The 15,913-nt window shown below is 48.3% G+C and overlaps 1 protein-coding gene across 3 annotated transcripts in view; it reads right to left on the reverse strand.

The window, feature by feature from the left end:
• The window catches only part of CIMIP4 (ciliary microtubule inner protein 4), a 317,064-nt gene that overhangs the window by 49,775 nt on the left and 251,376 nt on the right, over positions 1-15,913 (reverse strand). For all 3 annotated transcript variants that reach the window (XM_085601334.1, XM_085601335.1, XM_085601336.1), the window contains exon 10: positions 11,385-11,504. In XM_085601334.1, the coding sequence (XP_085457460.1) occupies positions 11,385-11,504 (120 nt within the window). The remainder of the gene's footprint in view (positions 1-11,384; positions 11,505-15,913) is intronic.

The following is a 15,913-nucleotide window of genomic DNA, read 5'->3' on the forward strand; positions in this document are numbered from 1 at the left end:
CCTACCCCTGTCTATCTTGGTATTAGCGAACCGCAAATGGTAAATGCGGCATGTACGAGTGCTTTACATATCGTTCTAGCTATGAACGCACTGTGTACACGTTATTCTGCTTCACTACGAGGGTTCCATTTTGGAAGCAGTGGCCATCTTGTCATTGCCCTCACATAGGCTATGATGGAGTTAATACGGGCCTCACAGTATATGGGCTTCCCCTCTGACTTCTCTGTGACCTGGGCAGCTGCCTCTGCTGCCCTGGGTCAAACCGGTCTCACGAGCTCCCCTTCCTCCGTCCACCTGTGATTAGCATCAGGGCTTGACCCGTCATAAAACCCTTTCATTCTACACAATCCCCCGGCTAATCTCTTCCACACCTGCTTGTTCCTGCTTTATGACTTGTTTCCCAAAACAGGAGATGCTCATGTTTATTGGGGGGTCTCTTTACATCAAACGTGGGATCTGAATCTTACTGTGTAAATCATTGTGGGCTGGCCGAACTGGAATGTGGGATGGTCATCATGACTCTGCCTTTTCTTTGTAATGTACACTTGTATATTGCCGTATCATAAAACCTAGGAATGTATGCTTGAGGCAAGGAAAAGCGTATTTAAGATGAAGTCCGTTCCTATGATTTTCAGCAGTCTCCTGAGAACATACACGCTGTTGTACTTCTAGGATACCTGTCATTGGTCTGCAGCCAATAAACGATTCTTTGACTTCACCCAGAAGACTCTGTGTTTCTGTAGGTCCGGAACAGGGTGAAACCCAGAAGTCATAGGGTGTGTGCCCCTGCACCGCTGGGACTAAAATACCCAGTACTTCAGTTTGGCGCCCAACTCGGGACGATTTCAGCGGTACCAGTCCAAGCCAGAGGTTTGTGAGGAGCTTCGTGTGGAAATTCCGGAGGAAGGCCGCCACTTCATCGACCCCTGCATGTCGACGTGGTCCGAAAGTCTTTTCTGCGAGGTTCTCCGCGTCCCGACGGCTACGAAGGACTGCTGCCCTGATTAATCGACCTGTTTTGGACCCTTGACGAGTTTTAGAGAGCGAGACAATCAAGAGAGTCTTCTGGTGACGCCATCGATCAGCAATATTCAGTTAAGTATAAGTGGAGCGTCTCCCATTTGTTTTGGTATCCTTTGGGATCATTTTGAATTAGTCATTTGGAGTTTGCAAACGCCAAAACCAGAGGACTCGTGTATTCACGAGAATATCGTATTCGATAATCCTTTGACGTTTGGATCTAGACTAGTGAGCGAAGATGCCTGGTTCTGGACTATTTGGTAGATTATTCTGTTTGGGTTGTGGAAAAGATTTCCAGCTAGAGGAATCATGTCCGGTTCCTCCGGTTGGAACTCCAACTTATGAGCTTTATGTGAAACATGGCGTAGGCCCCATTGCATATAACGAAGTGTGGATCCACTACACCAGGAAAGATGGTGTTTTAAAAAGGCCCCAAAATGGTAGTTTTGATACCGATATTTTAGATAATCTGGAAATTAAATTGTTTAAGAAGAAAGCCCGGCCGGCGATGTTTGACTCTTTCCGCTTATGGCGAAAGGAAGCCAAACAGAAAGAAATTAAGTTAGCGAAAAAGAATAAGAGAGAGAAAGGTATGTCAGTAATGCAAGCAGCTGTACAATTTAAAGACAATGAAGAGGAGCAAATGAATGAGCAATTGCACAGGCAGCGTAAGTTAGGGATTGACAAATGTTACCCAGCTTTGCCACATCCTAAGCAGGATGAGTCAGAAGAAAAGGAGAAAGATCCCCTGATGTCACATTTGTTGAGTTCGCCACCCCCGTATGCTCAAACTGCCACGGCGCCTCCCCAGCTTGTAAATATGCCACCTCCAGTGCATATACTGCAAGCCTTGCCGCAACCGCCAGTTGCTTTGCAGCCAGTTCCTATTCCTGTAGCACAGCCCTCTCAAGCGCCGCCAGTGGTGCTTCCAACTGCCCCCGCATTTCCTGCGACTTTGCCTAATCCAGTAACTGCCTCCCCTAACACTCTTCCTTCCATCACTCCAGTACCTGTCTCTACATCCTCTTTTCTTCCCTCTGTTTTTCCCCCTGTTCTCGCCTCAGCTTCTCCTTCGGCGCGACAGCGCTTAGCTAATGTGGTTACTACATTAATGTCTCCCCTCTTTGGGTCATCTGGTGCAACTCCTGGTTTACAGCGTAAGCAGCTGCGCAGCCAATTGCCTAACCCCGATGAGAAAAAGGTAATAGATCACATGGCGCGTAGATGGATCGTTTTTCCTTCACTGTATGATGTGGAATCAGTTGTCAATACTTTCCATCAATGGGATGCCCCGAAACAGAGATATGTGTTTGAGAAAATGTGCGAAATTCTCTGTGAAGAATTGGAGGATAGTGGTAAAAATCCGAGTCCGCCGGAATTGTGTAGAGTGAGGTTCGATTTTGGAACTGGTATAATTGTGGACCGCGATATAGATAAAGCAGTTGCAGTTGTATTGTCCTTCAGGAATGATGATTGTCAACAGTTATTGTTTGAACAGGATGTCCTTGTGGGGAAAAAGGTAAAAGCGCGACAATACCCCATGAGAGAAGTTCCCCCGGTATGGAAGGAAGCAGTTGCGGCTGATGCCGCTCGAGGTATTGCTGCTGCTCCAGCACATTTCCAGCGTGTTTGGGTGCATGTTCCATGGAAGCGCTCTGAAGTATTAGCGCTTAAGCAGTCCTTACCTGATCCCCGTAAGAACCCAGCAGGTTATTATAAAGAGTTGTCACAGACGACAGGGTCATGCATTATGAATCTGGCCGATATAGACATGTTGTTTGGCAATGTTGTTCCACAGCCTCTATGGGGATCAATTCGTAATGTAGATCATAATGCAGAACTAGGAGATACATGGGCTAACATTGTTGCTGCTGATGCTAGACAAACGGGTGGTGCGAAACCAGAACCTTTAGTAGCTGAACTCCCTGGTAGAATCATCACGTATATGAAGACAATAATGCCTGCGATGCGCGTAAATTGGGACAAGTTATCTGCATGCAAGCAGAAGAAAGATGAGACAGTGTCAGACTTCTTTACTAGGTTTGAAGAAACGTTTATTGACCACAGTGGGCAAGATATGAGTACTGAGGGTGGCCAACGGCTGTTTGTGGATAAGTTTGTGCAGAATCTACTTCCTGACCTGTGTAAGAAGTTGAAAGATTCAGAAAGTTCTTGGGCTGTTTCTTCTTCAGCGCAAATACTGGCTACTGCACAGTATTATAAAAATAGAGATAAGGACGAGAAAGATAGAACAGAAAAGAAAACTAAGGAATTAAAGACAAAGGTCCTTTTACAGCAGGCTTACCCACCACGTGGAGGTCAGAATAATTATAGGCAACCCCAAGGTGTCTATCACCAACCTCAACAGTTTCAGAACAACCAGCAAATGAATGGGTATTATCAACCACGTGTCCCTGTAGGTCCCAACCAATGTTCATACTGCAAAGAGGAAGGTCATTATAAATATAGTTGCCCTAAATTAATGCAGCGGAACGGTAATATGTATGGCGCAAGAGGTAGGGGTGGTCAGCAAGCTCCTAGAGGCAGAGGGCGTGGAAGTGTTCCCCAGAACGCGCGTCCTCTGCCGCCTCAAAGTGCCATCAATAGCTTTGATCAGCAAGCTAACGCGATTAGCAATACGGCCCAGTATTATAATAAGGATTATTATGCAGAGGACGGTGATGCAGAAAGTAATGATTACTAGGACAGCCATAGACAGAGAGAGGGAGTTGTTTCAGTGCCAGTGGATCAGAGTGGACCGTATGTTGAGGTGACTACAGCCAATGTAACGGAGCCTTTTCTGCTAGACACTGGTGCTGCAAAGAGTTCAATCATGCATTCAAAACTCCCTGGCGCACCTTTGTCTGGCGATATAAATGTTTCAGTAGGTTTTTCTGGCGCCCCAGTAAGGAACCCGATTTCTAGTCCCATGTCACTTTCTGTTGGACCTTGCGAGCTGAAAGCACCCCTGATCCTAACAACAGGTTGTGGTGAGAATTTACTGGGATTAGATTTGTTGAAAAGATTGCACGCTACACTGTATTGTTCTCCTTCAGGAGTACAACTTACATTAGGCAAGAAAGTGATTTCCCCAATGTATTTGTCTAAAAACACGATGCCACCTGAATTGTCATCCCTTCCGGATGCCCTTTGGGCTATTGGTCCCAATGATGTGGGCCTCTTGGAGATACCGCCATATGTGGTGACTCTAAAGGCTAATGTCAGACTGCCACGTATTCCCCAGTACAAGATCTCTAATGAAGGGCAGAAAGCATTGTTAGACATTGTCAGCGACTTGATTAATAAGGGTGTGATAGAAGAGACAAGAGGCAACGTTTGCAATAGTCCGATTTTACCTGTCTTAAAACGAACGGATCCTTCACAGCCACCTGTTTACAGGTTTGTGATTGATCTTAGAGAGGTTAATAAGATTGTTGTGCCACAGTTTCCGGTTGTCCCCGATATAACTGCCTTGTTAACGATGATTCCAGCCTCTGCTGCATGGTTTTCGGTGATCGATTTAAAGAATGCTTTCTTTAGTATCCCAATTGCAGAAGAGAGTAGAGATATTTTTGGGTTTAGTCTGGGAGGCCGAAGCTTCCGCTTCAAACGCGCTCCCCAGGGCTACTGTGAAAGTCCATCCATATACAGTCAGGCTTTAAAAGCGCAGCTTGATGCACTCGTTTTACCCAGTGGCGCTATCCTGATTCAGTACGTGGACGATTTACTGATCGCCGCGGATACTGAGAAGATCTGTAAAGAAGCCACATTGTCACTGTTGCGCCATTTATCCGCATTCCATCACAAGGTGTCTCTCTCTAAGCTGCAATATTGTCGACAAGAAGTGACCTACTTAGGTCATCTCTTATCGAAGGAGGGAAGGAAACTGACCCCAGAAAGAATTCAAGCCATTGCACAGTTGAGTGTGCCAAAAACACAGAGAGAAGTGCGTGCTTTCTTGGGCATCACTTCATACTGTAGGCATTGGATCCCTAGTTTTTCTTTATTGGCAAAACCTTTGTTAGCCTTAACATGCAAAGACACACCGAATCCTATCCCATGGTCTGAAGAGTGCCAGAAAAGTTTTCTGGAATTGCGTAATGCATTATGTTCAGCACCTGTGTTGGGTACTCCCGACTACAGTAAGCCTTTTACATTGTATGTTCACGAGAAAGATGGATGTGCGTTGTCCGTGTTAACACAGCCTTTTGGCGACAGACCGCGCCCATGCGCATATTTTTCATCTACCTTGGACCCTGTAGCGAGGGCATTGCCAAGCTGTCTGAGAGCGACAGCTGCTGCAGCGATGTCTATCCGACAATCTGCTGGTTTGGTAATGGACAATACATTGATTGTTATGGTTCCACATGCTGTAGACACATTATTAAATAGGACCAAGACACAACATTTGACTAGTGCGCGGCTATCGGGTTATGAACTTACACTGTTAGCTAATCACATACACATAAAAAGATGCAATACGCTGAATCCAGCTACATTGTTGCCAATTCCAGCAGACTCAGATGAGATTGAGCAGCATGACTGTCTGTTCAGAACAGAAGAAGAGACGAAAGGGAGAGTAGATCTGAAAGATACTCCCCTGACTGAGTGTGATGGCACTTTATGGGTAGATGGGTCCTGTTTCAAGCTCCCTAATGGTGACACGACTGCTGCATATGCTATCACGACTCTACACACGGTTGTGGAAACTGCACGAGTGCCACATAATTCGGCCCAAGCAGCAGAATTAATCGCCCTCACGAGAGCATGTGTGTTGTCTGAAGGAATGAGAGTGAACATATACACAGATAGCCAGTACGCCTTTGGCGTGGCTCATAATTTTGGGCGTTTGTGGAAAGAGCGTGGGTTCCTGACGTCGCATGGAGCTAAAATTCAGAATGGCAAGTTGGTAAATGATCTCCTTGAGTCACTGACCCTACCGTTGCAAGTTGCGATCATGAAATGCAGTGCGCATAGGAAAATTACAGATGATGTTGGACGTGGGAATGCGTTTGCTGATGAGACCGCGAAAGAAACAGCACAGAATGTGAAGACTAGAATGTATGTTGCAGGTCCCGCAAGATGGGTTAATGATGTGGGAATGTGTGAGAACACAATAGAGAGTGTGAAGTCGCTTCAAGCTGAAGCCACAGAGGAAGAGTTAAGCAAGTGGAGAGAAAGTATGGGTAAGTTGGATGAGAATGGTTGTTGGATTGATCTGACAGAACATAGGCGATGGTTGTTGCCTGATGCATATGTGCTTCCAGTGGTTACTATGGCACATGGAATGGCACATATCAGTACGAAAGGTATATGCAAGTTGTTGGCTCCAGTATGGCAGAATGCTGGGATTCCCAAGTGTGCAGAGAATGTGGTCAAGAATTGCATAGTATGCTTGAAGTACAACCCTGGTAGGGGAACCCCAACTCCGGCTGGTCACTTTGCACCCCCATCATGTCCATTCGAAGTTTTGCAGCTGGACTTTATTCACATGGAAAGATGCAACAACCTGAAATATGTATTGGTGGTTGTTTGTGCTTTCTCAAAATGGATTGAGGCTTATCCTCTGAAAGATAACACTGCCCTATCCACAGCCAAAGCCCTTGTGAAGGAATTTTTTCCTAGGTTTGGGATGCCAAGAATGGTGTGGTGTGATAACGGAAGTGAGTTTGTGGGTAAAGTGATGAAGAATGTATGTGAAGGGCTAGGGATAAAGCAGAAGTTCCACGCTGCAAATCACCCCCAATCAGCTGGATTAGTAGAACGCTACAATGGAGCCTTAAAGCTCAAGCTGGCCAAAATCCAGGCGAGCACCGGTCTTAAATGGCCTGACGCTCTGCCTTTAGCACTCCTGTCTACTAGAATGACCATACACTCACGAGTGGGACTTAGTCCCTACGAGGTCGTTTTTGGCCGTCCCGCCAACGTATGGGGTGTACCGAGACCTACGAAGTTCAGTGAGATTGAGCATCCAGTACTGCTCGATTACCTGTATGATTTGACTGTTAAACTGCGTGTTTTGCACCAACAGGTACATGATACTCTTCCCCAAGCCTCTGAACCTCCTGGACACCCTATCAACCCTGGCTCGTGGGTCCTGGTCCGAAATTTCCAGCGCAAGAGCAACGACGAGCCTCGCTGGATCGGCCCTCATCTTGTTCTTCTTTCGACAAGATCAGCAGTGCGAGTGAAAGGGAAGAAGCACTGGATTCATGGTACTCACTGCAAGGTAGTCCCCTTGCCTCTGCCATATGACCAGTGGGTCAAGGAGGGTATCGCCGACTCAGAGACAGACATTGTACCTCGCTTTGTACCATTCAGTGACGCACGCTTAAAAGACACAGTTTCAGACCAAGAGAGTGACAATATTCTGCAGGAAACTGTGCCACCATCAAATCGACTGGACACCACTGAGCCTGAACTTTTGTTTCAAGACCAAACAGCACCTGGCCGTCTCCGCTATAATTTGAGACCTAGGCCCATGGACAAATAAAGATTTCCTCACTATTTTCCTTTTGACATTTTTGCTCTCCCATCTGAAGGACTTTCTTGATTTTTGTTTTTCGAACCACCATCCGGGTTCTGCCGCAGGGTCGCGGTGCCAAGACTTTGGGGTACAGGCCGAAGACACTAGGTCGACGGTTCTGGTTGGTCTAGGGCGTTTCCCTGGACTGACAGGCGTACTCTTTAGCAGAAGAAACTCATCCGCCGCGAGCGGCCCGAGTAGAGGATGTAGTTTTTTAAGATGGAGAGACCGATTGAGGAAATGAACTCTAACGCAAGGATGTGTAGAATTGTAAAAAGTAAATGTTTTGTCTTTTCGTGCCTTTTTACACTGTGTAGTATCATAATGTTTATTGTAGGATTTGTGTTTTTCTCCGCTCAAAAGCCCATTGCACCCACTCAACAGCCTATATCTCCTTCTACTGCCTCCTCTCACTCTTTTCACCCTTTGCCTGAGCACGAACAGACCAGACGATCAGAGTTTGTAAATAACTCGTTTATCCAGCTCTTGCACCAGCACCAACTGGTAATGAATACGACCAATTGCTGGGTGTGTGGGTTAATGCCCCATACCATTAACAAGGGTATTCCCTACCTGGTGCTACCGTACAGTTACAATGGATCGTCATGGGCATTCCAAACCATGTTTCTCTATGCTCTAGATACATACTCCCCTCGCCAACCGCGTTCCATCAGACCCATCACCAATAATAAGGCTTTGATGAAAGGAGTTGCCGATATGAGTAGGGATATTAATGCATACTCCTCTATTCCCAAAGAAGAGTTGAGACCTTATGTAGGATGGAACGCGACGGGGTATAGTATTAGTCTGGGTGAAAGACAGCGAAAAATCTCATCTCCAATCTGGGTCGTACCCCACATGGGTCGGTTCTGCTTACAGGGTAATGGTCAGAATCCTAGAGCTCAACTGGGAAGAAGTGACTGTACTGAAACGTACACTTTCCCGTCACAGTTTTCCCCTGCGTTTTTGGCTGCTAAGGGCACATATTTCATCTGTCATGACCGAGCATATACATGGTTGCCCCCTGATTTCTCGGGCACATGTTATATTGCGAACTTGCTACCGCCGACATTTACTGCCGCCTCTGACTATCACAAGACCAGAGTTGTGAGAGGTGTGATTAGTAAGGAGGACACTGCCGGTCAGGAAGCAGGAGACTTCTTCTTGGGTTTCCTGCCGTTTTGGGGACCTATGGTCAATAGTAGGAACCTGAGACAGCTGACTCGTGTGGTTGAATCCACTGTCAATGTAACGGCTGGTGCCCTTAGTAATCTGACAGCTGAGCTCCAAGCGGATCGCCTTATGACTCTGCAGAACCGCATGGTTCTAGACGTTATTCTTGCAGACCGCGGTGGGGTATGCAAGGTCATCCAATCCAGTTGCTGCATTTTCATACCAGATAATGCTCCAACAGTGTATCAAGCCATCTCCAAACTCCATAAAATATCTGAAGCCATACACGTGGACAAGGGAGATTGGTCACTGGTGGGATGGTTCTGGGAATTGATATCTGCCTGGGGTTGGAAAGTTCTGATGGTCATTGGAATGATCTTAGCCATTCTTTTCCTGTTCTGTCTGTGCATACAGTGTGCTCCTGCGATATGTGGCCTCTGTGCTACCTTATGTGTAAGGAAACCTGTATCGAGGGACGAGCTAAGTAATAGGATGATGCTACAGCAACATCTCCATGACTTTGCGGACATTGACCTAGACTTGGATTAAGATGAATATAGTAATTGCCTATGTAAGGGCAAAAGGAGGGTCTGTCGTACTTTAATATTCGGGACCGCGTAGGGGACAGGGCCCTACCCCTGTCTATCTTGGTATTAGCGAACCGCAAATGGTAAATGCGGCATGTACGAGTGCTTTACATATCGTTCTAGCTATGAACGCACTGTGTACACGTTATTCTGCTTCACTACGCGGGTTCCATTTTGGAAGCAGTGGCCATCTTGTCATTGCCCTCACATAGGCTATGATGGAGTTAATACGGGCTTCACAGTATACGGGCTTCCCTTCTGACTTCTCTGTGACCTGGGCAGCTGCCTCTGCTGCCCTGGGTCAAACCGGTCTCACGAGCTCCCCTTCCTCCGTCCACCTGTGATTAGCATCAGGGCTTGACCCGTCATAAAACCCTTTCATTCTACACAATCCCCCGGCTAATCTCTTCCACACCTGCTTGTTCCTGCTTTATGACTTGTTTCCCAAAACAGGAGATGCTCATGTTTATTGGGGGGTCTCTTTACATCAAACGTGGGATCTGAATCTTACTGTGTAAATCATTGTGGGCTGGCCGAACTGGAATGTGGGATGGTCATCATGACTCTGCCTTTTCTTTGTAATGTACACTTGTATATTGCCGTATCATAAAACCTAGGAATGTATGCTTGAGGCAAGGAAAAGCGTATTTAAGATGAAGTCCGTTCCTATGATTTTCAGCAGTCTCCTGAGAACATACACACTGTTGTACTTCTAGGATACCTGTCATTGGTCTGCAGCCAATAAACGATTCTTTGACTTCACCCAGAAGACTCTGTGTTTCTGTAGGTCCGGAACAGGGTGAAACCCAGAAGTCATAGGGTGTGTGCCCCTGCACCGCTGGGACTAAAATACCCAGTACTTCAATACTTCACTGGATCCCCACTTTCCAACACTCCCAAAGTAAGCGGAAGATGTCTGATTTATTTTGTTAGACTCGTTTTGTTTCTTTCCAAATCCATTTTACACCAATGCTAGTTATCAGGAAAGTACAGTTGTCCTGTCTATTAAAAACATTGAGTATTATTAAGTACTGACACGTGTACTTGAACCATAGGTACTTCCAGTACACATTCCTTTGAGTACACACACGTTTCCAGACAGGCCTGCTCTCTCTCTCTGGGAAGTAAAACACCATATATGGCATAATACCAACATTTGGATGCAAGAAAGAGGGACGTTTAAAAAATAAAATCTGAGAAATGTATTTGGCTTGCATTGATTTGGAGGCAATTTTAGGGAGAAGACAGCAAAAATAAAGTTGTATGTGGTTTAAAAAATCACTAATCACCCTGCTGAGACAGGTGTGTTGGCACGTATGACATGGGTAGAAAGTCAAGTGCATGCAAATATTCGTCAAGCGCAGAAACACTTTGGCAATGAGGCCTACATGCATAGGGGTGCTCTATAGCACTGTAAGTGGGATACAAACATTTGAGAGGGCACTTTAAAAAAGGCATGGGCAAAGAAGTGTAATTAGGAATATTTTATTAGAGGCGCTGCCCTAGTAATACGAAACACCCTGCGTATATGATTATAATACTTTCATCAGCTTCATCCCAATTATTTTCAGGGAAAAACATGAAAGTACTCCCGAGGCTGGGCTTACATCCCCCAACCTCCCCAAAAAGTCACATAGGGGAGCCACGGGCAATGGCCAATGGGTCAAGGGAGCCGCGGGTTGAAAACGTTTGGGAACCACTGAGCTATAGCATTTGCAACTAGTGAACCAATGGCATCTAGTTGGCAGACAACTAAAGACATTAACTAAGGGCTGTATACTCGCTACAAAACATCAACAGTGATATACTCCTGCCACTGGGAGTCACTGACTTGCCTGTCTGCTCCTACCAGGATCTCAGCCAACGTCATACAGTGATTCTACACTAGATGTCAGGGCTGTGGTGTTGTCTGCCTCCCTCTAGACCTCAAGCAATATGGCAGCTGTGTCATGTACTACCACCCACACTCCTCCCTACAACCCCCTTCACCAGATCACTATTGAGTGGGGATTTAAAACAGACCCTTGTCAGAAACCCGCAGCTGTAGAGTCCTACAAAGAGGAGTGTGTTCACCTTACCTAAATCATCCGTCTTCTTTCCATGCCAGTGCGGGTTCTGGGACTTCTCCAGTAGGCCCTTCTGGCTCACTTCTTTCGTGTAGGTTTCTTGTGACAGGGTCTGCATAGGAATAGGCATTCCTGGATGGAGGAAAACACAAGATAGGATTGGAGAGGATCCCCCTTCTGGCCAGGCAGTGAGTGTGCGCAATACGTGGGGGTAGAGAAAAAAAAAAAGAGAAAAAAGAAAGCGAAAGCGAGAAGAGAAACAAGAAAGCGAAAGCGAGAAGAGAAAAAAGAAAGCGAAAGCGAGAGAAAAAAGAAAGTAAAATAAAAAAAGAAAGCAAACGCAAAAAGAAAGCAAAAGCAAAAGCAAAAAGAAAGCGAAAGTGAGAGAGAGAGAGAGAGAGAGAGAGAGAGAGAGCAAGAGAGGTGGGGTTGGGGGTAAGGCCATAGTAGCTCATATAACCCACACAAAGATGGTGAGCTAGAGATCCCCTGGGACAGGGCGAACAGAAAGTGGAGGCACAGGGCTGTCTTTCATGATCAGAGACTACCCATGGTTTCGCCTTGAGATACTCATTCGTAATCCACACATCCATTCATGGAACAGGCAGGATAAGAAAGGTGGTGAAGGTGGGAGAGGTACTTGAATTCCTCCAGAAAGGCTTCTGGCAGGACTGACCAAGAGTCATGAAGCTGAGCGGCAAGAGTCTCTCTGGGCTCCTCACCAGGGAAGGTACGCTTTAAGACTGGATGGATACAGAATGCTGGGTAATTGTAACAAGCATTTACAATGCAATGGTCTCGGCATTGTTAAAGTTAGAGCTATTGGCATTGCTCCTGACATTGTTTTTGTTTTTAAAACATTTAAAGAAACTGCATTGTTATTTACAATGTAAATAGCTTAATCACTCTCAAATGCGAGACATATTGCATTTGCACACACACACAGAGCCACATACAGTTTGCGATGTTGTAATGTGAAGGCACACGTTCTTTGGTGTCTGCACTACTATATGGTGAGAGACAACTCATAGCTGCCACTCACAGCCGGCAGCCAGGGCGCTAAGTGGTCAACCAGTATCCTACACCGGGTGACATCCCTGTGCCCCATTCACCGGTGCATGGTGCACCCATTACCCCCAGACCATGTGGTCGCCCTGCGCCTTGGGAGTCCCCAACACCCTTCCCCCAGTGCATGGTCCCTCATTACTAACACACCTCCCTGCCCCTTGGGTGTCCCTCACAAGGCCTTGGGACCTCATGTCTCTTGGGTGTCCACCACACCCCCAGTGCATGGTCCACTCATCACCCCAGACCCTGTGGCCTACCTGCCCCCTGGGTGTACCCCACCAGACCCTGTGACCTCCAGGCCTCCTGGGTATCCACCACACCCTCAGTGCATGGTTCTTCCATCACCCCAGACCCCTCCCTGCCCCTTGGGTGTGACCCACACTCCCAGTGCATGGTCCACCCACCACCCCGGACCCTGTGCCCTCCCTGCCCCTTGGGGCAGGGAGGGCACAGGGTCCCCATTCCCCAGTGCAGGGTCCACTCATCACCCTCAGACCTCCCTGCCCCACGGGTGTCCACCACACCCTCAGTGCATGGTTCTTCCATCACCCCAAACCCTGTGACCACCCTGCCCCTTGAATGTCCCCCACCAGTCCCTGTGACTTTCCTACCCATTGGGAGTCCCCACAACCCCAGTGCATGGCCCACTCATCACCCTCAGACCTCCCTGCCCCACGGGTGTCCGGCGCACCCCTCGCCCTACCCCGGCCCCTCTCACCTGGCCCAGATGCTCTGCAGGATCCAGCCGCAGAGGCGAGAGCAGCTGGCGCCGGCCGAGCCCTGAGGCACCGCCGAGATGGTAGCGGGCTCGGCGCTGTCCTTGGTGCCGCCCTCCTTCAGGCTGGGGCCCCGCACGGCGGCGCTGGCCGGGCCCGGCCTCGAATGGTCGTAGACGAACCACCTGAAGCTGAGCATCTGCACCACCAGGGAGGGCAGCAGCACGAAGAGCGGCGTGAGCCCGAACCACCAGCGGTGCCCCTGCAGCAGGTAGTGCGCCGCCAGCCACAGGTCCGAGGCCCCGTCCAAGAAGAGGACCAGCAACGCCAGCAGCACCCACAGGCAGTCCCGCAGCTGGTACTCCCGCGGGACCCGGGCCCCCACCGACCCCGCCGAGCCACCGCCGCCGTCCGACTTAGCGGCCATGATGGAGAGAAGAAGGGGAGAGACTTCCGGAGGGGCCGGGAGAGGTGGGGGGATGGAGAGCAGGGGAGGAGACAGAATGGGAGGAAACAGGAAGACAGGAGCGGCGAGGGGCAGGCCGGGGAGGGGGGAAGAGATGAAAGAGGGGGGAGGGGACACATCGCAGTAAACACAGAAATGAATTGGGGGAAAATGTAATGCCGCTGGCTTACGCTTCTGCCCACGTGCAAACTTCGTCGAAATAAACAGACACATGCAACTGGAAGGCAGTCAGCAGCCTTTGTAAACTCAAGCCCCGTGTTTGCCAGCCAGTGCGCTCCATGCCATGCAGCCAGCTTTACAGCACATCAAAACATCCTCCCAAATGCGCCACGGACTCGCTTGCCCTACAGCACGCGCCTGTAAAAGGTGACCTGAGGACGGCACGCGCCTGTTAAAGGTGACCCGTGGAAGTGGACGGCCGCATTCTGGCCTCTGTCCCACTCGCATGCGGCAGGTAATTGCGTGAATAAGTGAGCCATTGAGAAGCTCTTAATCCGCGACGGGCTCGGCGTTCAGCCCGTTCAGAGCACTCGTTCCGCACAGCAGCCTAGCCAGGGTGCCATGGAAGGCAACAATAATCTGGGTTCATTGGGCCTCTGGGCCCCGGCGCCACTGCACCTGCTGCACCGCCGCACATACCTGCTTGCCCTTAAAGGCGGCGATAAGGAGACAATGTGTGCCTGCAGCCCTAAGCCCATTTGTGTTTTTTTATGTTTTTAAATTGTTGCATCTTTATATAGCGCGAACTCGACCAGAAGGTATTGGAGCGCTTTACACAAGAACCGTATTTACATTACACATTCAGGGACGGGGAGATTAAGTGATTTGCCCAGAATCACAGGATGTGGACGCGACCCCGAGGCTCGAACCCTGGTTTCCAGCACCAAAGTCGACAGTCTAGCCGACGGACCACACCCCCTACACATCCCCATTGTTGCAGTGTGCTGCATATTGTGCAATGAGTAGTCCTCTCTAGTCACCTAAGGCAAAGTGTAACAAGCATTTGCAATGCAATAGGTCTCGCATTTACGCGAGTTTGAGCGATTGGCACTGTAAATGACAATGCCTTTTATTCATGTTTTGCTTTTTAAAACATAAATAAAAGGCATTGTCATTTATAATGCTAATAGTTTAAACTTGCGTAATGCGAGGCCTATTGCATTGCAATGCATGAAGGAGACCCTTACTGCTCCATGCTAAAAATTGAGCAGCTGATGTCAGCTTCCCCTCCAGGCATGGAGGAAGACCATATTGAGCTTCTTCTAAGTAGGGGTGAGAAAGAGGTGTAATAGAGGGGTGGCTGTTACTACTGCACCACAAATATAGCCGTCTACTACCAAACCCAGGAACGGGACCATTTTTCCTCGATTACGTTTTGGCCCATGGCAGCTCTAACGCCCTTTACTTGGAGCGCTGAGAAACGGGGCGCCATGAAAAAACATGCTACAATTTCCAAAAGTACACACCGTGACGTATTCACAAGCTGCTCAATGCAGCAAAATTCACAGCTGGCTGCTGTCAACACGGTTTGCTGCAGCCTTAGTGCGCGGCTTCTATGAACCCGCATTTAATTCAACTATGACGTGGCAAGCACGCAGGGGAGAAAACAGCGAATAGCATACGCGTTCGGAGCACCGCGGGATACGGGTTGTTAGAAAAACATGTACACGCTGTCCCCGTCGCAAAAATAAACCCAAAAGCGCCAAAGACTGCCGGGGAGGGGCCATGCGGTTATTCAAATCGTAGGACAACACCCCTTCTGCGCCCACCACTGGGGTCGGGGCCCAACCTAAATCCACTCCCGCGGAAAAATTAGCTATTCAGCTCACAAAGTAGGTAGTCTTGTTTGTGGGTCAGCTTTCGCGAATTGGGTACAAATAGAAAAGGTGTTGAGGTCACTATTCGAATTAGTGCGACGCGTCCGGAGCTCAATGAAAAGTGACACGAGACAGTGGTGTCATATTAAGGAAAATAGGGTACCCCTTTGAAAGGTCATGCTGCGTCCTACCCTGTATCACAAATGGCAAGAAACAAGCACACCACTGCATTTCTCCGAGGTGAAGCAGAAATGCCTCGGAGAAAGGCAGCGGCATTTTCGGATTCGGGGGCGTGTTTTTCTTTTTCTCTCCTCTTGCCATTGGCTGGAGGAGAGAAAAACATGCCCAGCGAAAAGTATTGAAAAAAAAACGCCCCCGAATCCGAAAAGGACGGGGCCTGTTTTGCGAGACAAGCCTCTTCTCCAATGGCTGGCCAGCATTTAAGAGGCCAGCCAATGGTGAAGAGGAGAGAAG

The sequence above is a fragment of the Triturus cristatus genome, chromosome 4_2 (genome assembly GCF_964204655.1).
Source record: "Triturus cristatus chromosome 4_2, aTriCri1.1, whole genome shotgun sequence".
NCBI lineage: Eukaryota > Metazoa > Chordata > Amphibia > Caudata > Salamandridae > Triturus > Triturus cristatus.